Source organism: Bombus affinis, chromosome 13, assembly GCF_024516045.1.
Source record: "Bombus affinis isolate iyBomAffi1 chromosome 13, iyBomAffi1.2, whole genome shotgun sequence".
In the NCBI taxonomy this organism is placed as follows: Eukaryota; Metazoa; Arthropoda; class Insecta; order Hymenoptera; family Apidae; genus Bombus; species Bombus affinis.
In genome coordinates this window covers 10,280,042-10,304,778 of record NC_066356.1, presented here as the reverse complement: position 1 = coordinate 10,304,778, position 24,737 = coordinate 10,280,042, and the positions used below count along the sequence as shown (strand labels likewise).

At 39.7% G+C, this 24,737-nt stretch overlaps 1 protein-coding gene across 1 annotated transcript in view; it reads left to right on the top strand.

Annotated features, from left to right (window-relative positions):
• Positions 1–386: 386 nt before the first annotated feature.
• The window catches only part of LOC126923593 (E3 ubiquitin-protein ligase Rnf220-like), a 192,754-nt gene continuing 168,403 nt past the window's right edge, over positions 387–24,737 (top strand). Inside the window, exons 1-3 of the mRNA XM_050737208.1 lie at positions 387–539; positions 3,233–3,346; positions 10,993–11,551. Coding sequence (XP_050593165.1) covers positions 3,233–3,346; positions 10,993–11,551 — 673 coding nt within the window. The 5' untranslated portion in view covers positions 387–539. The remainder of the gene's footprint in view (positions 540–3,232; positions 3,347–10,992; positions 11,552–24,737) is intronic.

Here is a 24,737-nt window from a genome sequence, read left to right as displayed (position 1 = left end):
AGACACTCTATACAACTGATCATACTATGAGGTAATATTCAACGTATTTATTACACTTTTTCACAAGACCCGAAATAACTAATAAGAAAAGAAAGTTTCGTAAAAGTCAGATTGTATACGTCGCAGCAAATGATACAAGATGTTACCAGTCGCGCAGTCAGCGCCCGATTAAACCTCGCTGCGTCGCGGGAACGGTTGCGCATTGAACGTGTGCGCATGCCGCGCGTGCGCGCTGCGAAAGTGGTGCTACAGTGGCGCCAGTAATGGCGGCGGAAAACACGCGCGCACGCCAACACCGCCGCCGGTTTGTTTCTCCACGCCTCTACCTCGCCTCCACCACCGCCACCGCCACCGCCACCGTTCTCACGACTCGCGGGTAAGTACCCTCACACTCCAATCAGTCTGCACTCGCATGTCCACGAGGTTGCTCGCACGGGCCTGGCGCCTTCCTCTTGTACTCACCCCTCTCTTGCACCTGGCTCACCACGTTTAGTGCATTACCAGAAACCCGTACCCGGGTGACCGAGCCACTAGTTGAGGTACTCGTCGGGTATTATCATTCGTCGAGAGGTTAGGTCGGAGTGACCTATAGTGGCGGGATTATATGACTCGTTTGAATTTGAATTCACCCGCGTCGCATCGTTCCGTCCATTATCGTTCAGTTAACTTTTTCAAATACGTTGTAACGTGATTAACGGGTTTCGTACGACAGGCCACGACAGCTGTCAAACGAGTTTACGAGTTTATCGGAGGTTTACGCCGTACGTCGAACCGCGTGACAACCCACGCGTTGAGGTTAGGTTGTTCGCTGTCTAACGCGCCTTTTTCGAATAGATTCCTCGCCGCGTTACACGGTAAATCGATTTATGCGGATATTAGTGCGAAGGAACTGTTAGTGATAAGAACACGTTTCCTAAGCAACGGATAAGAGAACAATGGGATCCGTGAAAATAGAGTGAATGTTTTCGAACGGTCGTATTTCGTGCAGTGACTTCTTTGGTGTACAGCAAAATGTACGCGTGATGGTGATTAATATATACGCGCATTTTATTATACACATTTATACACATGTACACATATGAAAGATATAAATGCATACGCATTTTTATTTTTCATCGATCTTGAAATGTTGACAACCGATCATACCAAGGTTAGCCTGTTGCGTCGTTGCGTTACCAGTGTTCATTTTTAGATGATTCGTCCTCGAAATTTGAAGGCGTTTCTAATGTCTCTGATAATATTTCAGCACATGCATATCTTTCCTCTTTATGCTTAAACACACACGAATATTAAATAATTGAGTAATTAACTTGGCTAAATTTATCAAACGTTATAAAGACAATGTTTCTCGTTGTACGTTTTAATATCTTTAGTAGAAAGGATTTGCTACAGCATGTAAGAATAAATCATAGGAATAATTGGCAGAATATAAAATGATACTGGATAGCTATTAAGACATGGATTTTTTAACGTTATGTTTTTAGTATATTGTTATGAATTTTCCAAAGTTAAATTCTCACTATATTATTTCCTATTTACGATGCATAATAGTTGATGCTTGATTTCCTGGGCATAAAATATTTAGCATAAAAAGAAAGAGATTTTATAAAAGGTAAAGTTATGAAATCCGAGAGTAATTTTCATCCGTTATTGCCCACTGGTTGTACAGAAAATAAATAACCGCTGAAAACATTGGTCGATAGCATACGATTTAACGAGTATATTACAAAGATTAGCTTTGACCGATGCAGCATGGATAATCGTACGTAGAATATTAAAACGGTAAATTTTTATTGAAAAACCAATTTCTAAAGCCATAAAATTCGACTACTTTCTCGAATTTCAGTCCTATCTTTTCGCTGAAATTCAGCGGTAAGTAATATTATTGTGTAATGTAACGCGGATTGCAATTAAATTTCGATGACGATAATATACAGAGTGACGCAAATTGTTAAACGCTGTTACGTTAAACAAATAAACGAGAACAGCCGCAAAGCATCGAAACACACGGGTTTATTCGATTCCTCTGGACTTCTTTCCGATGCCTTCCGACGCGTACTTTATTCCACATTTCATTATATTTGATCTAACGAGAAAGAAAAGTTGATACAACTGCGATCGATGCAGTTGCTCGTGGATCAAATTCGATAGCTCTCGTTGAAAGACTAGAAGGAGCAGAAATCGAAGTCATTTGATGGTCGAGTCATTAACTATATCGTGTTCGATTGTCTTGAATAGCTACAATTACTATATTGCGTTATCTCATTTTGCCTGTTGTTTCCTTTATCACTTTCTATCAGTCGCTTTCCAATAATTAATATATGCTGATTAGAAACATTTAAATATGTAACTTGTAAAACCTATTTAAAAGACGTTTTGAATATCTTTCATTCGCGTTCTCTCTATTTTCTCATTCAACTCTTTTCTCTAAATGAAATATTTTTCTCTCCTGATAATCGTGGAAAGGCGAATATTTTCTTAAATTTCAATATCAGTATGTTATGGATATACGAGAAGTTTAAAAGCGAACAATATTATATGGCGCAAGACGACGAGCTATTTGGTAATCGAATCTTGTTCATAAATATTTTGCTTTCTAGATTTTTAAGCAAGTTTCAAAGGAATTTCGAAGCATATGTTAGAAAAGAAGTCCGAGGAATTCTCGACGCGCGAATTTCTATCACTATACATTATTCAAGCATATCTCCGTACTGTCTAATAAAATAATTATATTAAACGGAGATTTCAGCTTGACAGTACCTAAAGAGGTTGAGCAAAAACTATTTGAATAAACTCTCGTAAGTACTGTTTCCCACCAAGTCGAATTCCTTCCAATCGTTCCCGGCGCATACCTCTAATTTCTCTATTTGAATTTCCAGCAACAGATTACTTGGAATATAGAAACATTTCCTGTGATTGTCATTTATATCACCAACGATGAAATTTAATAACGCTGCTACGCCAATTCTTATTTATAAAATCTTTGTCTGTGAAAAATCCACAACCAAAGCATCCGTACGAATATACAAAGACGCTGGATTTGGTATTAAACAGTACTTACAAAAGCAACACACACTTTACACACTTTTCATCGACTACTCACCGTCGTGTCGTCATGTCGTTGATCGAATTTCGATATTTTCTCACCGCGGTTTAACGTGTCGAAAAATCGGTACCCGCGAGGATGGTCCAAGGAAGATTGAGAAATGGAACACGCCGATATCTGTTCTAGATGGATAATTCTGCGTATGTGCCGAATCATCTACCGCCGCCATCCCTGGTCGTGTTTTCACAGGCCGGGGGGCTGCCGGAGGCTCTGAGAATGCAAAGACCCTTCAATCCACAAGTTAGTGTCCCATCGTCCTTGCCTATACGCCTAAGCCTGTCTTTGCTTTTCTACTCCTGTTTGTTTACCTATGCGAAGATCTGGTGAAAATAATATTTCCGACAACACGTCACAGAGCGACGATTAGCCCCGGTATTCTCCTAACACGGCTTCTTTTCTCGTCCCTTTTTTTAAATCATTGACCTTTCACAACTACGGCGGTAGCTTAACGCGCGTATAGGAAAATTTCTACGCTGGTAAATCTAATCTATCGCCTCACGATCGTTTTTATTTTCAATTTTTTAATGACAAGATTTCAATGCCGTTGTCACTTCTTACGAATCTTTTTCTTCTATTATTTTATTCGATTGCCCGATCTTTCCCATACTTTGGTTAAATCGTCGCTACAGTGTTTATAATTACTGTTGCTCGAACCTTGTTCGAAGTATCATTTTAACCAGTCTGGACAGAACTATTGTAACTAAAACAGGATGGGTACTTGAAATTGACATTCTGACGTTAACTATGCGTTTAAGAAGGAAGAGAATAAGATATTTATAATTATAATATTAACTATTTGAACTTTTATGTAATAGACTTCTTGCATACGAAACTCGGTGACTAGAGTGACACGACGAGGATATAGGAAAACATTTACATGGAAACATTTACATTTTTACATGGAAATAAAAAAAAAGGAATGTTATTCTCTGGCTATATACGTACTTTGGATAATTTATTGCGAATTCATTTTCCTACTATATCATAGTGAATAATAAAAGGCTGCTGGCCGATCTTTATGCTTCGAAAAATGTCAATTTCAATGGACCAACTGCAGTTGCAATCGTTTCGACCGCTAGCCGCTTTATGCACACCAATGGTAATTAATGCACGCTTTGAATAGGGATTTTGTTGAATGTGTACGAACGAATGTAGTACATATATGCATGCGCGAATCGTAGAGAACAAGTTGTTGTAGACAATTCATTATTTTACATTTTGATGGTAATGTAAAGAAGCATAATTATATAACCGAATTGGCGATGCGTCGCAAACTATCGTAAGTATTAGATATCATCCGTAGATGTATTTATGTCGAAGTATCGCCATGACAAAATCATACTTTAATAATTAACGATTAAACACGGTACGTTTTATCTTAATAAAGACGGCGTATAATTTTGTACAGCGTACACGAACATCCTTGCGAATGATCGTAGATACCTAAACAGATTTGTATTTCATCCAAAGCCAATTGCTTTTTACCGTGTTTACCCACGTAAGACGTAATATGTATACAAAGAAAGTTTACAAAACAGCAAAGGGAAAATGGTTGAATCAATGTTGGCAGAGTTAAGAAATGACTTGTTGGTATAGGTATACAGCTGTACTTGTTTATAATTAAATAGTTGCCTAAAAACAGAGGCGATTATTCATCGATAGGAAGACAATGAAATAATATCCATCGGGGCGTTGGAAAATGTATATTTTTAAAGTGTTTATTAACGAGCTCGTTTAAATACACGTCACAGAGGGATATTGTATTATTGAAACCGATTGCAGTGTATGCTTGGAATAAAAATAGGGGCTCGCTACCTTTCGAGACACGTACAAAACGATTGATTGGAATCGGATAATAAAACGTGGCAGCATATCAAAATTCGGTGCCGTTAAAAAATGAGATAATTTCGTTGGAAATTAATCGCGGCGGAACGACGAAATTTGTATGCGTTTTTGATCAGAGAAAGAGAGTGGAAGAGGGGGAAAAAAATATCTTGTAAATATGCAAAAGCGCGTGGCTATCGACCCGTCAGCAGTTTCAAAGAGACAATTACTATATCGTAACTGAAAAACTACATTGTACTCGATCGTCTGGAAAAACTACAATTTTCACCATTACGACACCTTGTCCGTTCTGTCTTTTCTTTCTTTACTTTTGTCACTTCTCGTTGGTCTTTGGTGTCGGTGAGTTCTAGCAAAGAAAACACGCGACGATCGGAAGCATTTAAATTCAACCTTATTTTTCGTAATTCAATTTTATCAGAAAAAAGGACATTCTGTTCGGTGAATTGCGAGAAGCTGGCGAAAGCGTTCGGAAGCTTGCAGAAACTTTACACGAACGTATCGCGTGAATTCTACGAAACATTTTGAGACAAATATAGTTTGCGACAAATAAAAAAGTATAGCGAGACTGTCCTTAACGCTAGTTCCACTCTCTCTTTGTTAACTTTCTTAATTAACTTTCACGTACATCTTCGAACTTTACCGTCGAATAATCAAAAATACGTGTATTCATGATAATGTCTCGTTACAATACTGAAAAATTTCCAAAATGCTTTACACGACACGCGATATGTATCGGATTGGCAGCTAAGTGACTGCGGATTTTGTCAATAATTTTGTCATTTAATTGCCAACCCAATACATAGAAACGTTGTGTCCTAAGTACTTGAGATGCTCGCACGGGCCACTGTGTGTAACAGAAAAAGCATTTTCTTTTGAAAGATTGCAGTAACCACCATTGTGTAATTGAAGTAATAACGAATGACTAATAAATGAGTAATCGGACGAATGTAGAAATGCGGGCATCGACAAACGAGAACCTCATTTCCTCGTATAAAAGAATAATAAACTAATCGTGCCGTACTAATTCCCGTATAACTGGTCGGCTGCATCATTATTGCCTCGATGAAATGTTTATCCGGAAATCGCCTATCGGATGCGACGAGTTGGCGATTTTCTGCCAGCTTTTTAACTGTTCGGCCGGCAACTCCGTTTCCAGGAATAATATTAAAAACGTCAGGAATCTTGATCGGTACAACCATTCGGCTCTCGGAATATATATCGAAATTGAAATGTAATAAGTTTAATTAAAATCACACATGGTGCTCGTGCCATGTATTAATCATAACTAATGACCGTGCGCCATGTAATTAATTTGTGATTTTTAATTAATCGCTCGGCAATGCATAACAATCGCTAGCGATTTTTCAAAAAATACACCTTTGTCCGGAAATGTTTACACCTACGCGGTTTACACCTACAACCTTCGGTTACGATGAAATTTGCTACTTTCCGTCGGTAGCGTTACGTTCTGATACTTTTTCCTTCGATTAAACAGCTTGCGATAAAAGCGATTCTTGCACAGGTTTGTTCTTATTCGAGAAAGCAGGAAAATATAGCATTTTCGATGCTGTTCGGTGTTTTTCGATCGTTTAAAAGAAAATATTCATCGTATCGCGTAATTGCTCGGCGTATCTGTAATTACTTGTAATTAAATGACAAAGTGGTGCATCTCTGGTCGAAAGTTTTTGTTGCGACCTCTTGAATTTTTCGAGAAATTAAATTTAAATGTCCGTAGTTTCCACTTTCTTTTTTTCTTTCGTAAACGTGTATTTTGCGATAGTCACCGAACTTTGAAATATTTGAATTTGTAGTTAATACGCTATTTTAAACCATATTTTCGATAGAATATTTTTAACTAAGGGGGAGGTGGTAGCGTAATAAAAATAAATACGTTGAAAATGTTTTACATGCAACTATTACATAAACGAACATCGTGCGAGAGCTACGAGAATTTTTCAAGATATCTCATCTGAATCTTCCAGCATAAATTAACCAACAACGTCGAATATTTACGATATTTTAACAGCTATAACTTGTAACTGGTAAATTCAACAATATGATTAATCGTCGATTTATCGTGCAACAGGCTCCCGCTAGATACAATTAAATCGAAAGTAGCTTTTAAAAAGGTTTTAAGAATGAATTTTCCACAAACAAAAGGAACAACTGTTAGGTATAAGAATTTGCAAATGTAGCGACTTTGTTGTCAAATTTCAACGTTTCTCTCGTCCGATTTTTGAATATATTTTCACGCACATCCATACTCTAAAATCGTACAAACGTAGCGTAAGCGTAGGATGTTGGGCAGAACACCTACGCGACCAGGAATATCGATTTGATAGTGCGTAAGCATTGTTCAAATATTAGTATTCGATTTTCGATCAGTAATAAGTAGATATGTTTCCATTTCTGTTTAAAATGCAATTGCTCTTTCGTAGAAATATTAACGGCTGATGCGGAACAGGCTGGACCATTCGCACGAATTTTTCCATCCAACCAAATATCCTACTATAGACAGATATTTGTCAAAAACAAATTCCACTTAATATTTGTCCAACTCTAAATATGAATGTTTAGCGGTGTAATGACGATTCTATTTGTTGTTGGAAAGTGTGACACACAGCTATACAAAGGATGATCAATATTAAATCAAAATTAATGAAATACTGATGTCGCAAACATCACGTAGACAGATAATGCGACGTCGTGTCAATATTCCGTGTATATTATAAATACGAGTAGTGCATCGATCCTGCCTCGTTCTTTGAGTTCTCCGGCCGATCGTATTTTTCTATCGTTGAAAAATTCAAAATACTTTTTTCCCAAGCGCAGGACAAGATGAGATTCTTTCTTTTTAATTCTATGCCGCAAGTTTTACTATGCGTAGGTCTTTTCGTTTGTTTTTTTTTTTTGAAGACAAGGTGTATAAATATGTTTTTGATAAAAAATATGAAATCTAATTTTGTAGGAAAAACTTTGGTTCCGGTATAGATAATTCGTCTTTTATTCGTTTTTACTCGTTTTCATACTCGTGTCGTTTCGCGCAATATTCTTCGCAGTGGGCGAGATCGATAATTGATGAATGGAAAAACTGATTGCGTTAATAATTTAAAACAGAAAATTTGATAAACAGATAATTTGATGCATTAAATACAATTAGGGTAGGCGAATGATAAAACGTTATTCGTAATTAAAGTAGGTATTTTATTCGTGTGTAGCTTTTAAATAAATATATCTGGATTATAATATTTTTCTATATTCTTCTTCCACGTATTTACTTATTCGTTAAAATTTCATTTCAAGCAACCATCGTATATTTCGTGTCCTCTTTGATTAACGAGGATATAGAAGAATAATATAAAATGGAAATTATTTTAAAAGCTTGAGCAAATACTAATTTCTACATGTCTAATAAACATCGCGACAATAGTGTTTCGATGTTGCAAGTTGTAGGAAGAAAATTACATTGCGAATAATACACGGTCAATCCATTTTTTCGCCGAACAGAAGAGAAAATAAGAAATTGAATTGACTCGATCTAAACAATACGCTGAATAATATCATCGAACGATCTAAAAATATATATCGTTTTTTTCGAGATCCATACACAATATTTTTGTTTCTACGTCTTTGTTTTTATTATTAGGTTGTTGGAAATGTTTCTTTCATTTTATAAGGAAATAATAGACGCAGAATGTTTTTTCTTTTATATTAGTTTATTGAATTATACACGAACGTAATGATAGAGATAGAACGAAATGGATGATACGTAATTCAATAAAATAATATAAAAACAGAAATTGTTGTTCATCTATTATCGCCTTATGAAACGAAAGAAACTTTCCGGACAACCTAATACAAGACGATTCTTCCGCTTCCTACTGTCAGCAGATTCTAATTTCACCAATTTGCGCTGAAACGTTCATCGATGAAACGTATAACAGCAAATATTGTTACCAAATATAAAACGTAAAATAAAATTGCCAAATAAAATTTTAAATGCGGTGGAAGGAAAAAGCAAAGCCGAACGACCGAATTTGCCGATAAATCCAACAGAAAACCATAATTAACGAAACAACGCAGAAAATCTAATATTCATCCAATTAAAAAAGAAAAAGAAATAGCTTTTGACATCGTTATGTTAATGTAGCAGCGAGTGAAGACGTTTTGTTGTTAAAATTCAGTTTCATCGAAATATCGTGATACTACACAATTTGTAAAGAATTCTTAACAGTCGTCCCTCCGATAATCCGATATTTCTCGTTTCCTAAAATAATATAAAACAGAAATTGTTGATCACCTATTATCATCTTATAAAACGAAAGAAACTTTCCGGACAACCTAATATTCATCCAATTAAAAAAAAAAAAAAAAAAAAAGAAATAACTTTCGACATCGTTATGTTAATATAGTAGCGAGGAAAGACAGTTTAATGTAAAAATTCAGTTTCATATCATTCAGTTTCATTTCATACATAGATTTGTAAAGAATTCTTAACAGTGGTCCCTCTGATAATCCGATATTTCCCGTTTTCTAAAATATCCGGCAAAATTCATGGATAAAACTTGCGATATTATATAACCGGATATCTCATTTGCAGTATGCGGGTATTTCTATGAATTCGAGCACATTGAAATAGCGTATAATACCAAAGCAATATGGCATTATACTGTTAATAACGCGAAACCACTGTGTTATAATAATCCGTCAAAATGTGAAGCTTCCCCCCGTCAGTTGTATCATTCAATTCGCCGTGATTGACGAGTCTATTAAGCTGGCATAGTGAATGCCTCGATGGAAATCAACGAGTTCTGTTTTGTAACGTTTGTAATAATGGAACACCAGGCCACGGTAAATGTCATCGTTGCGAATCCACTCGATTGCGATCGAAATCTTTCGAACATTTAGTACACGTTGTGTTTGCCCTTTTCTGAAACCAGAGATTAAATTAACGTTATTATGTATTTTTAATAGCAACTGCGATCTTCCTCTTGTATTTCCTTCGGCAGAGTGTTTTGGCGAGTGTAGCGACTAACGTAGGTAGAGTAAAAAGATAAAAGGCTGCGAACAAAGGCATCTTACGCACTGTTCCATGTAAAGATGTTCGTTTCACGAATGAAGTTTCTTCTCGAAAATTGTTTAAATACTGTGCCAGCCACTGTACGAATTCTATTTTTGACAGATCTCTGGAGTAACCTTGCGAGTATCTGCAATAAGATTTATAGTTGGGATTATAATTATCCTGGAACTTTGGAAAAATTTACGAGCAACGATCACGAAGATAGGGGAAAAACCATTTAAGTAAGAAATGTTTCCTAAAAATATATGAAGTAAATTGGCGTAAGATTTCTACACAGTACCGTATCAGATAATTAACGTACGGTCGTAATATCCAATTAGAAGCGTTTCCTTTCTTCAATTATGAATTGCAAAGCAGAAATTTGAAACGATTCGTGTAGTGAGTAAATTTAATATTAAAGCCTTTAATTACATTATATTATGTAGAATAATTAATATTTAAAATATTCTATAAACGGCAATTTCATTCATAACAGTTATTACACGCTAGCTATAAACTTGAAAGAGTTTAATTATCCGAAGTTTGTTAATAAACTGGTTAATTAAGTAAAAAATAATATTTAAATAAGTTGCAAGCTTGAGATACGCGTTCTAAGATTCTAAACATTCTTTCTTACATTAATTCATACATACTCCGTTGAACCGAGTTTCATTCGTACAACTAAGCTTTAATTAGCTACAATGTTGCTTGTCTGATAGTTAATAAATTATCGACGATGACTTTTATGCCCGCTTGTACGTGTCATGGTAACCCAGTTCCGTGTAAGCATAGAAATATAAGTTTGTGTAAGTATCTATAATCTAACAATCGCAAGTTACAAAAATAACACGGTCTACGCCTAATTTTCTAATTAAGCTACAGCCTACCAAAATCAACTAACGATCCAAGCACTTCTTCACGGTAGTATATTTATCCCATAACAATCTCTCCGTGACTAATGATATTCTTTTTTATTGTCCAGGTGACCGACTCGAAGGATCTCCAAGTGCCGTTCAGCACTGCGGCTTCTCTGGGTTACGGCCTCCATCATATGCTCCACTTGCCGCCGCAATTTTTGCACCCTTTGGATCACCGTTTACCGTTCGGAGGGTTCAGGCCCCTGGGGCCATCGGCTTTCGCTCCGCCGAGCAAGTGTCTGAAAGTAGAAACAGGAAACGGTCCGGTCACCGGTTCCGGTTTGCCAAGTATCGGCTCATTGTCGAGCATGTCGAACATGTTCTCGCCTTCGTCGTTGTCCTCTGCCAGCGGAGGCGCCGTTGTCTCTGTTTCTGGAGCGTCGGCGAGCATCGGAGGCGTCGGAGGCGTCGGAGGCGTCGGAGGAGGTGCGAGCGCGGCAGCAGCACAGGAAGTCGCACCGCAGAGTCCCGCTGGCTCTACCAGCCGATCGCCTACAGGGACCGGAACCGGTTCGGTTCCTAATCGCGGCACCACTCCGGAGGACGAGGATCGCGATGCGAATGCCACGCCTGGGTCCGAGAACACGGAAAGATCTACGCCCGAGGAGGGACGACCGTATCGACGTGAGTCCGCGTTTCTCATTTTTCCCTTCTTCTGGGAACAGTTGCGGATTTTTGTGCGTTTGTGGCAAATTTAAATACCGGTCAACGTGTAAAATGTATACGCGTAATTTCCATTGCGTCTGAATCGGTTAACGCTGCAACTACCAGCGTCGTCGAAACGAATAATTCGTAATTCTTTGTAGAAATTTCATAGATTTGTAATGGCGTACTCTTACAAATAATTTTTGCGTGAAAAGTACGAGTAGAAGCTCGTATCTCTTACCGTATGGTTTGTTCTATTTCTTGCGCTCTAATTTCCTTGAAACAAGTTCTGTACTTTAGTCGTGGGTAGCTTTATCGTTAATATCACTGATTCATTTACAATCTCACTGTATGTCATTTATCAAGCGTACGTAATATGTAAAAATATATAGAACATTCAGCATGAAGTTGTTGTGGCAGTCGATTTGCGAGGAAGACGTTTGGCTTCAGTTTTCTGGATCGTATCCGTAAGAATGTGAATTTCAAGGCATAAAAATCCGCAATCTGTTCACGAGATTATTTGCTCTTGTAGTTACTCTCTAGATTTCCTTTATCCCTATCTGTCTAATATTTTTTCTTGTTCTCTTTCTCAATATTTTTTTGACATTTGTATTATTGGACACGGTCTTACGATCCTCAGTGTTTCGAATATAATGGAATCGTAACTAGCACTAGAAAAAGATCCTGTGCTTTTAACTCTATGTTCTATCCTCTTTCTTAAAAGAAGTTAGGCGTTTAATTAGACAAAAAAAAGGGGGGGGGAAGAAAAAGAACAAAATGATTAAAAGATTAAAAGTATAATTGAAAAGATAATCGCGCGCGTAAATATTTAATGCTGCATTGTTTTTGCGTTCTCACTCGGTGAAACATTTATCCACGATATTACAATTAATAAATATTTTCCCTTTTATACATGTAACGCGACGATGCATGTTCTTTTACATTTTAAATACTATGTTTTAGCTGCGATATCGTCTCGAGTTTGTTTTTCCAATGTCTCGTATAATTTCTATGGATAGATATCGTTAGTTTTCCTGCCTTGAAATTCTTCTAGAAACCTAAGATTTCTCTCAGCGGAGATTAATAATTATTCATATTCATACATATTCATATTCGATATTGAATATTCGTATCTAGTTTTTGTAATACCGTAGCAGATTCTGTGTCGGATAAATGACAGGTGAAAAAATTCTTTATCGCGTGTAAGTTATACGAATGATAAATTAAATGATACGAATAACCGTAACATCGGCGGCGTTGAAACGTATTCGAATAATAAAAGAGTATCTTGCTACATCTAACAACGCAGCCGGTAGGTTTCATGATTTTTATGTTGACAAACGTTCTATGTATATACAAAGAGCAGCTGAAACGTATATAGGAATTTGCAGAGGAGGAACCACGAAGATTTGTATGCTTAATCTACCTAAGTCGTTTATTTGAATTCTCAGGGGCGCAACAGCTGTGTCGCGTCTGAAAGCTCACGCGGGCTTTGTTTCCATGTGTTTGCTTATTTTTCGGTACAGTCTTAATTACCGAAAGATAGAGCCATTCATTTTTCTCGGATACGATTCTCGCGGTGAACCATTCTTTCTTTTCTTTTTTTTTTCGCTACTCCCCCCTCCCTCTCTCTCTCTCTCTCTCTCTCTCTTTCACGAGCTTAACGTTCATCCAGAATTTGCCGAGATTTTTATCGTTCATCCTCTTTGCACTTTGCGTTCGAAGAAAATACTTTGTCCTTTCGTCGACCAAACAGTTTTCGCTCTGTAAATTCTTTCTCTTATTAAAACCGAAAACAGCACGTAGCGGTCAGCTTTTCCTATAACTCTCTTTTCCTCTCTTTCTTTCTCTTTCACCGGCTGTCTGCTCGTTCCACCGCAGCTAATTTTCGTTTGATTGCGAGACGAGAAAAAAAAAAAACGGGGGTTGGAAAAGGTCGAAGGTGTGCAACCTTGGCGTCAAGCAGACTTTTTAGGTTTATTTTTCGAATGGTTCAGCGCCAGGATAACGATGTCCTTTGACCGTGGCGGACCCTATGACGTTAGCCGCGTCGCTAATTAGTCGATATTCACTTTGTGGCGGCGAGTCTGCGTTTCAGAAGGGACACCGATTCCGCAAAACTGCACTCAAGCGGTTTCGAATTGAAGATCCTTTTTTCCAACTTTTGTAGATTTTTACGCGTGCCTCGTCCAACTGTACTTTCCTCCGCGTTTTTCGATAATTACGCCCGTAGTATAAACTTGCTTCTAATAAAGCTTCGCACGCTGCATAGCGTTCTTATCTCGTATACAGAGTGTTGCAGACTTCCGCAACTACATATTTTCGGAATAACACTCGGGCTTCTAACATCGTCCGCTTTCGTTTACCGGCTTCCCGTAATCCAGATACGCCATTAGACCATTGATAATTTTCACCCAAGTGTACAGTTAACTGGATATCTGTTAATTATTTCCAAACATATCGGTTTTCTTGCAAATTCGCGTGCTTTCGTAATTGCAAATCTGAAACTCTACCTCGATGGATCATAGCCGGCACGAATAAACGCGATCATTCTGCGAACAGATGAAAAAGAATCGTGCGATCTCGAAGAAAATCAAGAGAAAATTGACGACGAGCTTGTTGATTTAACGAAACGACGAAAATAACGTTCGTAGTTGCGTATTGCGCGGTATAACGTTAAGACGATATCGACGCGTGTACGCGCGTAAAGATTTTTTTTAACTGGTAGAAATTAATTGCGTAATCTACGTATAGAGTTGGAGAATTTGTGGGGAAAATCGTGAAATGATCAGCAAATAATTTGATCGTGCGCCTGTGAGCTGTTGGTGTGCGTTTTAAACGCAACGCTGCATCGTAAATGTTCGCATAGCCGCCCGCCCTTTTTGGTAGCCGCGCTCCAGAAGGGGGTTTCAATGTATCGATACCTACGCATGAAATATGTTCATAATCACGATTGACAGGGAATCATGGTAAATAGTCATTTGCTACTCCATTCGCGAATTTACATTACGCCTCTATTTGGATCTGACGGCGCAGAAAAATCTGCAATTAATATTAGTATGCTGGCTATGTATAACTATACGCGTAATCATCGACCTTTTGGCTATGCCGATGATTTATCGTATTCCGTTACGGGTAAGCATTATTTCTGCTCTGTGTTATAATTAGAAAAGAAAAAGATTTATAAAGAAACTTGAGAGCATCTGCAAAGGTCTGTTAGGTTTTTCCCTTTACAGTAAAATGAGATTTAGAGTTATCAGAGTAGCAGAAACGATGAATTAATCATTTTTCGTAAACATCTTATCCAACTAAATCGCATTATTTTCCTTGTATTTTGTTATATATTTTATCGGATATATGTTTGTCCAAATTATATCCATATCATTTGAATCTCAATGTTTTATTAGGCAGTCTAGTGATATTAATTTGAGAATAAATATAATGCACAGTACAAAGATATTTCTACTTACGAACGAAATCCGTAAATGCTATCGATTAATTACATTTTTCTATCAAAGTGACGAGAGATGGTTCGCGTGAGAAGAAACGGCTTTGGAATTTTCTATCGAAATCGAATCGATTATAGCGTGATCGTGGAACAGAGGCTAAAAAGGATTAAAAAAAAAAAAAAAAAGAGCGAAAGGGCGGAGTAAGAGAGATATGAAATATGAGCACGGAAATGCAGATATTTGTCAGGAAATTGATAACTCGAATAAACTCGTCGCAAAACGTTCAAACAGTCTGCCAAACGGGACGATTTTACCTCTTCTCCCGGCGGCAAACCGAACTATGTACAGACATCGGTCGACTACGGCAAATGCGTGATGCGTGTGCGTGTACGTGTGCACATCCTCGTATGCAGCGCGTATTACGACGATTCGGTATAAAATTCACGCGCTACTCTGATATACTATTCGAACAACTGATTGTACACGAATTTTATAGCTATTTGTATTTTTCGCTAATTCCGTTGTGTAACTTTTGCAGAAATGTGGCATTACGCTGATTGCGCGTAGATTATACCGTAACTTTAGCATAACCGTGTTTTTCCACGTTGATCCCAATAATAAGATCATCATCGTTTTATACGATTTTCAGTTCGCGTTGGAAATATTATCGGTTATCTTTGCTCAATTATCATTAACATTTCGCGTCGATTACATGCAAAAATCCGCGCGTATATTCGTATTTCCCGCGATTCTCTGTTAAAAGCATAGTCATACCTATGGCAACGAGATATTGGCTTACTTTTCTTGTAGAATTTGCATTCGTAAGAAACACGATCTTTTGCTCAATTTTTTCCCTAAAACGTAAGAAACTGGAGTGGAAAGCAGCTGTGACATGGATCTCGTTTTCCAGGCTCGTAATATTTCGAACATCAAAATAGAATTTTACTTGCAATTGATTTCTATGTTTTTGTAATTGCGTTAAGTATATAAACGTAGCTTAGTATTAAAGCAAGGTTCGTTCAATTAGTTTAAACTCTATACAGCGCTGTATGTGCCGTGTGTCTTTCGCAGAAAATTTGCAACGTCAAATACAGCCAACGTCTGTGGATGTTCATACAATTTCTCATTGGCAAGGTGGTACATTAGTTTAACACTGATGCACGCCGTGCTTCGTTAACGATCAACGTTATTGGCCCATACTGATTTAGCCTCGGTTACCTAAAATTCATTCGCATTAAAGAATGATTGACGTATTCTGGCGTTTATACGATTTTACTGTAAAACCGTCCTAGTGACGCGCACCTTCTTTATGATGCGAAGACTAACGGAATAATTTATCCTTAACGCGGTTTCTTTTTAACAATTGGTCGTATAATTGGCGTGAAATTTGTCTCAAAAAGTACATACAACTTTCGCGTCTAAATCAAGCAAACATTTCTTTCATTTATAACCGTGCCGTCGATAATTTATGCCTGCTACTTGTCTAATCTTTTCACGACGTTGAAAACTATTTTATCATACAGTTTGATACGTTGTCGCTACATGTATACTGTTTTGGGATATTTAATACGATTTTCAATAAGATTAGCTAGCATTGCGAGGCCCTCAACATATATTAATTCAAATATTTTTGGAATTTAGTTGACATAACGGAATTTAAAATCCTTGCGTACGTATCTTTTTATCGCGTATTACCTTGTTGTTTTTATACAAACATAAAAAGCACGCGATTGGACAGTTCACTGATATACGAGCACGAGTGTCACGGCCCCCTGTCATTTATGTGATGCACGCGGTGCACTTTGCACTTTTTTGTGTGAAAACGCAGCTTGTAGTCGATCGTTCATACACATGATCCGTGCATATTTCCGTGAAATGTCCGAGTGAATAACGAGGGGCTGTGTTTTATTTTATTGTTTTATTATTACAGATTAATTTTCGTTTGATTGTTTCGCGCTGCTATCGAAAGACGTGACGCGAATTTATCGGGTTGAATTTCGTAGGAATTTTATACGTTCCAGGTATTAAGTGTATGTGTATATATATATGTGTGTGTGTGTGTGTCTGTCTGTGTGTGTGTTTTTTTTTTCGTAACATCTTCACGTATCGGAAAATGAAATTTTTGGTGGTGGAAAAATTAGAGAATTCCACATTATTCGTCGTTATAATAATTACTTTGTCGCTTTAGGATCTCGCCACTGTATAATTCGCTAATTTTCAATGTCGTTACGTTTATTCGCGCTTTTTCTTTGAAAGAATAACGCGTTACAGAATTTTCATTTTGTGCCTCGCAACCGTAAAGAATAATTTGCTATATCATATCACATAACGTATTATAAATATTATAATTCTACAAATGAACGTACGTAGAGCTACCGAAAGTAAAACTTGACAAAAACATACGAGCATCGTCCGTATATATCATTGTAGATTTTTGTACACGTGTGACGATGGAATTATGTACGCTATAGAACAGAGGTAATAAGTCTCAGAGTAATATGTGCTTTTGATAAGAAACTTAAAAAAAAAAAATAAAAAATAAAAAAAAGCAGAAAAATCAAATAGCCAGGCAACAGTATAAATTTGTTCGTATCTCGCTGGTACTCGGTGCTCTTATAATTCCTTTTTTTTTTCTTTTTTATTATACGGCGAAATAGGTACATCGTATCGTTTAACGGAAGATAAAGTTCGATTTTAATGCTTCTTGCGTAATTCACCGGCGAATAACTTGAATAAATTTGTATATTTCGGTGGAATATTTCGCTGGAATATCGTAAACGATAATGTACGTGGACAGGTATCGTATTTTACGGATAATAACATTTCTCGTCGTTAGGCAGATTATAAAAATAGAAAAGGAAATTTCTAATAAACTAATTTAAGAAGAAGAGATCCTACTACGATATAAAAGGTAATAGAACGATGGAGTCTCGTTCATTCGTTTAGATGTCGAGCGAAGACAACGATCCGAGAGAACGTTCGCTAGTCGAATTGCAGAAGAATTAATTTTGACAACGTGTCTCGCGTGCAAGCGGCTGGCCATTGTTGAAATCGCTTTCATGGCACGTTTACACGGTATTCCTAATGGCCTTCTCACGCAACCACCGTAAAATAGAGAAATCATTGTAAAAGGTCCGAACGACGTGCACCCTTCCGGTCGTTTCTCCCGAGATAAGGGAGGAGGGTGGAAAAATTTGATTATCAAATAATTCGTAGGACGTGATAGTAAATCGCGGCATGGCTCGTCGCTCGCTCAAGGAATACAAATGAGGGTAACTGCTTCCGTGCGCGAAACCACGATAAAACCGTGCAGATGGACAGCTTAACGAAAACCTAGCGGATCGTAATCCTTCGACATATGTACGTCGGTAGATAATTTTTCAATCTCGCCTCGTTTTCTTTCAAACGTACGTAGCTATGACGATTGAGTGGGAATTTTTCCTGCGTTTATGGGAATTTATGGGAAAGCTGCGGAAATGTATAAAATGTGGCTAAAGGAATGCTCGTTGTAACTTGTCGTAGATAGAATTGTGGTAAATGGAATTTTCGCAAAGGGTAGAACCAGTGCAGTTTTATTTATTTCTAATTTTATCAAGTTCTCGTCACGGTGAAAATAATTAATCCAGGTGCCTGTGCATACCTGTTTCGAACACCGTAAACGATTCTAATGAAACGAACGTGCAAGACTGATACTGCGAAGGTCTTTCGCTTCGTTTCATAACTGCAGGTGTGAAATTACGTAGTCGTACGCTGTTGTCCTCAATAAGAACGGCACTTATTAACGCTACAACTATCAAACCAGTGAAAACGAGCGTTTCCAAAATCTTCAAGCTAATTCCTTTCTTCATTTTTTACCGCAACGATACCCTATCTCGATTGTTAGTTGGAAATTGCACGCGTTTCGAGTTATAATTACCGAAGAAACGGCCATCGACTATCGATAGGTAATTCGAATAATTATGACCAATAGTGTGTATCTGATATCACGATGATTTTAATGATCGAAATCGAGCAGTGACTGTAACATTGCTGCGAACTGAAACGCTGTATTTCCATTGTGTTCTTAATTAGAAATTGCGGGTGTCTTAAATTTTAATTATCCGAAAGATGGACCGATTATCGGTGCAATAATCGAGAACGATAGAGTACGTCTAATATCATAATCGTTACGTCGATCGAAATCGACTAGTAGGAACATCGCTGTCGAGCGTGCGCTTTGATGGCGCGTATTGCCGAAAAATTTGGCCTGTGGCAGGTTGTAAAATACAGCAATAGAAACGCGCATGATCGAAAGAGCGGAAGGGTGGGAAATGGACGCTTGATGACGAGGGTCGCTGTGTCTCTGACCTATATTACCGTTCAAATTTTTAATTGCATTTTTTCGATTGTCAAAGAGAGACAGAGGGTGCCTTATGGCCCGTACCAATCTCATGTCTGACCATTGTCCTTCTGTTCGTTTGTGTTCGATGAGAGAGCACGGCGACATTGCAGACGCGGTGCAGCCAATTACCAATCACTCATGCGGAACAATAAAGCGGAACCGTGGAATTCTTGTTGGAAAGTATCGCGTTTCATATGTATACACCTAACACGCTAACGTAGCGTTACAATCATTGTGTGTGCGTGTATATATATGTAGCGCAACATGAGTCATAGGACGAGGCGGATCGAGAGCGACTCATGTTGTTGTTGTGCCTCGCAACACGGACACAGCCTTGACGTACGAAACATATCGATAGACAAACTCCGGACGAAACAAAGTCACCGTCATGGGCAATCGTCGATCTAAGACAAATTCAAATTTTTCGACTCTCCCTCGACCAGTATAAACAAACGGACGCGATCGCGAGCGAGTTGGTATATACCGAGTATCCACTACATATAGAAGCGGAAGGAAAAGTTACATCCGTAAAAAATAATTAATAGAGCGAGGAGAATTGCGTACGAGACATTAGCTGCGATCAGAGACAGCGAGAGATTCGTACGACAAATAACGATATTGTTGGTGCACGTATTGGATTGTTCGGGAAATTTGCAGCGAAAGATAAAAAGGGTTCATCCAATAACGAGACTGTAACGTATTCGGTGAACGAGATAGACAAAGACGAAGATATTGCAGCTACGATGAACAATTTCTCAGATAGACGACGTAAAAGTTCGTATAAACTTTTCTGACATAGCTGTCTCTTTCGTTGCGTAGCTACTTGTCACACGGACAACACGGAAATTCGTTAAAATCGCAGCATATGGATTTACATAAGTGCGAGTAGCGTAAATTTCTCCAACTCGCGAGGATGGTAAATAGAAAAGTGCAGCAATTAGGATAATTAAACGGATCGGTGGTAGAACGTCTTATTTGTTGAATCGGGTCAACGAATATCTTGGAAAGACTGGAAACGGTAACTCGCGCGGTCGTTTACGACGAATATCTGCTATGGTCACACGATGGTTAAGCAGCAGCTGGTGGAATGCTGGTCATTTGTAACTCAATAATTCTACTTCGTTTGGAATCCGGTAATCTATACTGCGGCTCGTTATTCACGCATCATAATGAGTTTCGCGTTACGCGCCTTTTCTCGCTGCGGACGGCTGGAAAGTTCCTCGTAATGAGTTGTCGATACTCGGTTATGGGTATTTGCGATAATTGTAATAGAGGAAACGTAGCGTAACGGATTTCTTGGATAGAATGGAATATCCGTGTTAATTCGTACGTGCCATATGTACTTTTCGCAAAAGAACGTACAACGTTATTTTTAACAACGTCTTTTAATTGATCGTGTAATGATCTTTCCGTTTTTCGCTTCCAGTTTCTCCCGATTATGAGAGTTATCAGGCAGAATTTTACGAACAGTGCTTCTTAACGCCGTAAAGTACTTGGCACGGTATTTTAAATCGATCCGATCGAACGATCAAACAATAAAATATGTGGTTTCGACAAAATTCGATAGATCATCGAGCGTAAGACTAGCTCGAATTATTGGAATTAATTAGGTTATTCTTAGCTTTCGCCGGTTTAACTTCCAAGATCGGAACGACGATACTTATGCCTTTTAATACCCCGGTTGCATCGTTGCACTCGCTTCGCGTTACAATCTCTACACGGAGATAAAAATAGAAAACCGTCTTAGCAGAATGCGTATCGATGTAGTCTCGTACGTGAGTATTGCATCACGGATTCGATGTTTCTTTCGATCGCAGTCTAGGTGTCTCGAGGAAACCATTTGTCCGCAAGTATATACGTTTCAAACGAGTACACGCTGAGCGTTGTGATAACCAGCCTAGCCATCTATACCTCGAGTAGTACTTAATATTCACGACTGTATCGAATATCCCAACGTATACTATTTCTCGTGTCCTCCTTGAGTTTCAAGTTGACAACCATTCTTCGCGCAGTACGTACACCGTTTCGAGTTTCAACAAACTCGGCCGAACTTGTGCCTAAGAAATCCACGCGCGCTCCTCTCTTTTCTCGCTGATTCCAACTATTCCGTGCTATGTAAACCGGGAGAATAGCGTTTCTCGTTCCATTGCTGGCGTAAAACGTACCTACTAAAATGGACGAAGCCGAACGATACGGAAGAGGGGAGCGAGAGAGCGTTACGACGGGGAAAAAGACGAAAGATAACCGTGAGAAAGACGTTCGATTTATTATACAAGAGCAGCAGGTGCAGTTGCAACTGCGGCGACGTCGAGTACGCTCCTCCTCGTGATAGGATATATATAGTCGAGCTTCGGAATGGGAGAAGAAGTAGGAGAGTGGAAGGTAGCTCAGCATTGGTGGCGGCGTTGCGTGCAGTAAAATAACTGAGACTTAGCGTCCTCCTCCTCTCAACTGCAGCCAACTAGGCGGAGCTCTATATACGCGCTGCATGTGCATTGGGTAAAGACTCCTCCGCCTGGATCCTTGCGCAATGGAAAGGACCGTGCTTGCTTGTCTTGCTCTCTAGATACGCGTATTTCTTGCCATGCTTAGCCTACGCTCCTACACCTTCCAACTTGCCACATAGTCCTGCGCGCATCAACCCTACTACCTCCTCGGACACCGCACACGCTGCTCTCAGCGCTCTTCCTTTCCTTTCTGCTACTCTGCTCGTCGATCCTCGCCTTTACCGGATTATGTCAGTAATCGATCTCTTTCCTTCCTCGTCTCTCATCGTTTCGTTGCTACTCGTAACTCGTTAGGTTTCTTCGTATTTCGCCTATTCGTACGGAGCTTGTAATTTATCGTAGAACGCACGGTATGATTCGGAATACGTAGGTTTGATACAAAGTCCTGCGAACGCGTCTCGGTCATACGCCCGTCGAATACTCGCAACAATACGAACGATCGGTCATTTTTACGAACACGATCGAAGATGAAACGATGCGATCAATAGGAAAGGAACCGTTCAAACAATCCTGCCACGGAGTTCTTTCAATTATCTTTAACGTTTCGATATTTCTTCTTCCGGACTGTCTGCACCTAAAGTACCAACGACGTCTCACGATGTACAACAAATTTGGATACAAAGTATCATCATCGGATACAGAGCCTTAAAACGTCGATAAAAATAATCGTAGCTTGGTAGGTTTCTTTAAAAAACCTAAATACATCGGCACGATGTTCGTTGCTGAGACAGCGAGCACGCTCGATCGCACCGTTTTTCCGTAACGTCGCACGTTCTTCGCCGCATTCGCTGTATATTTGCGGTAACGCATGGTTAAGCTCGTCGGCGACGGTTAAAGTAAATCGTGTGTATTCTTCTGGTTTGCGTTGGCCGCCACCCATTTGGAAACTGTATTTCCGGATGGTTGGCACGAAGTTTGGAAGAAGGAGATGGCTGGATTCGCATAGATGCGCGTACAAGCGCCATGGCGATCTCCTATCGTTCGTTCCCCTTCTCCTCCGCTAACCTAACTCCTACGCGTGCTCCTACTCTTTCCGTGCTCGTCTTTACAGCGTCGAGACGCGGCGCGACGCGGCTTCCGCCGTTCGTTTAACGATCCCCCGCCACCTTCTGCCCGGGATAGAAATAGATGCTCCGCCTCCTAGACGAGTTTCTCTTCGTCGACATCGAAGGTGGCGCGGAGGAACGCGCGCCGTGTAACGAGTACAGCCACACGGTCGAGAGAGGGAGAAAAGTCATCCGCTACGTGGGTGGATCTTGAGGTAGCAACCTCTTTGCCAGGTTTTGGGCGTGGTGAGGGAGGAGTTGGCTTTTATCGTATATAGAAGTCTTCCTTTGTATTCACTATCGGCCCGGATACCTGCACACCAGCCACAGACGTTATCCTGCCACCGGCTCCCAATTATCCCGTTACGCATCGATGGACCCGTTTGCGCGCCGATTTACTCGCTACGCGATGTCCCGAGCGCAATCTTTGCGCATTGCAGACTCGAAAAACGATACCTTCGATGTTCTGGTTTATCGCGATGCGATGCTCTTTCTTCTTCGTTCTTTTCAGCGATGGTAGCTTTATTTCTGGTTAACGTCTCGGGTTAACCAGTTTAGCTTTGACGCTGTGTGTAGGGATCGGTACGTTTTAAAGAGCCGTTGAACAGATGCGCGCCAAACGACGATAACGATGTTGCGAATTCTTCGGAGAAACGTTCGGAACGCGGTATAATCGACAAGATTGATTTCAGCGTAAATACTCGAAACGTTATGCACATCTCGGTATCATTTCCGTTGGTTTCACTCGCCGATTGGACTAGCAGTATAGTTCAGTGTTCGCCGGTATTTCGCCAAGATGTTTCTGCTAAACTTAAGAATTTCTCCTCTGGCTTCCATCGAATCCTAAAAATCGCCAACTTCTCTCAGGTCGTCGCGGCAATTTTATTTTTCCCGTGCTGTTTTCAAAGAAACTTTGCGATTACGTACACTGCGCTCGATGTACGAGGTAGGTCCAGTGGAATAAAAAGGAAAGCACAACTAGAGAAGGAGAAAGAACGTGTACGTACGTATATTACGCAAAATGTGCAGGCGATGTGATTTGAGAGTCACTGGTGCGGCGTAACCCGCGACGCATTGGCAGCCGCGAATTTTCTCCGAGATGCGTCCCACGGATTCGCGCTAAACCTCGGCGCATACGTAAACGGAGGAAACGATGGAAGGACAGAGACAGCGGATAGGGTCAGAGGATGTTTGAAACGGGAGAAGAGAAAGAGAAAGAGAGGCGAAAGGGAGCGAGGGGAGGGGGAAAGAGGAAGAGGCGTTTTGCAGTATAACGGGCCGCGTTGACGTTCCGTGCGGAACACTCGACTCGTGACAGAAATTACTAAACGGTCGGGGCACTCGTAGCTCGCACAATCGCGAGCATACGTAGTTCTACGTGTTCACGCACGTATTGTATGTTTCGCAAATGGGAGCAGGAATGAAAGGACGACAGGACGGCGGGCGCAGCACGCGGCTGAAACCGAAGGACGGAGAATCGGAGGAGGGCCTGCGGGGGTTTGAAGCGTGCGAGCCTCGCGCATATTAATCTGTTCGACCGCACATCAGCCTCCGCTTCGCCTCTCTCCGAATCTCGTTCGTTCGCGTACTTCATCTCCCAACCCGTTAACCGGTCGCGCACCTACGCACAACGCCTGCGGGAAATTGGCAAACTGCGGTGCCAGTCCGCCTTCCTCTTCCTCTTCCTCGTCCTCGTTCTGGACCACGATTCACGTGAACGTGTGTCGATCATGGTGCGCCAGCCACCGACGAATTAATATCGTTCCCTTAAACTGGTTCGTG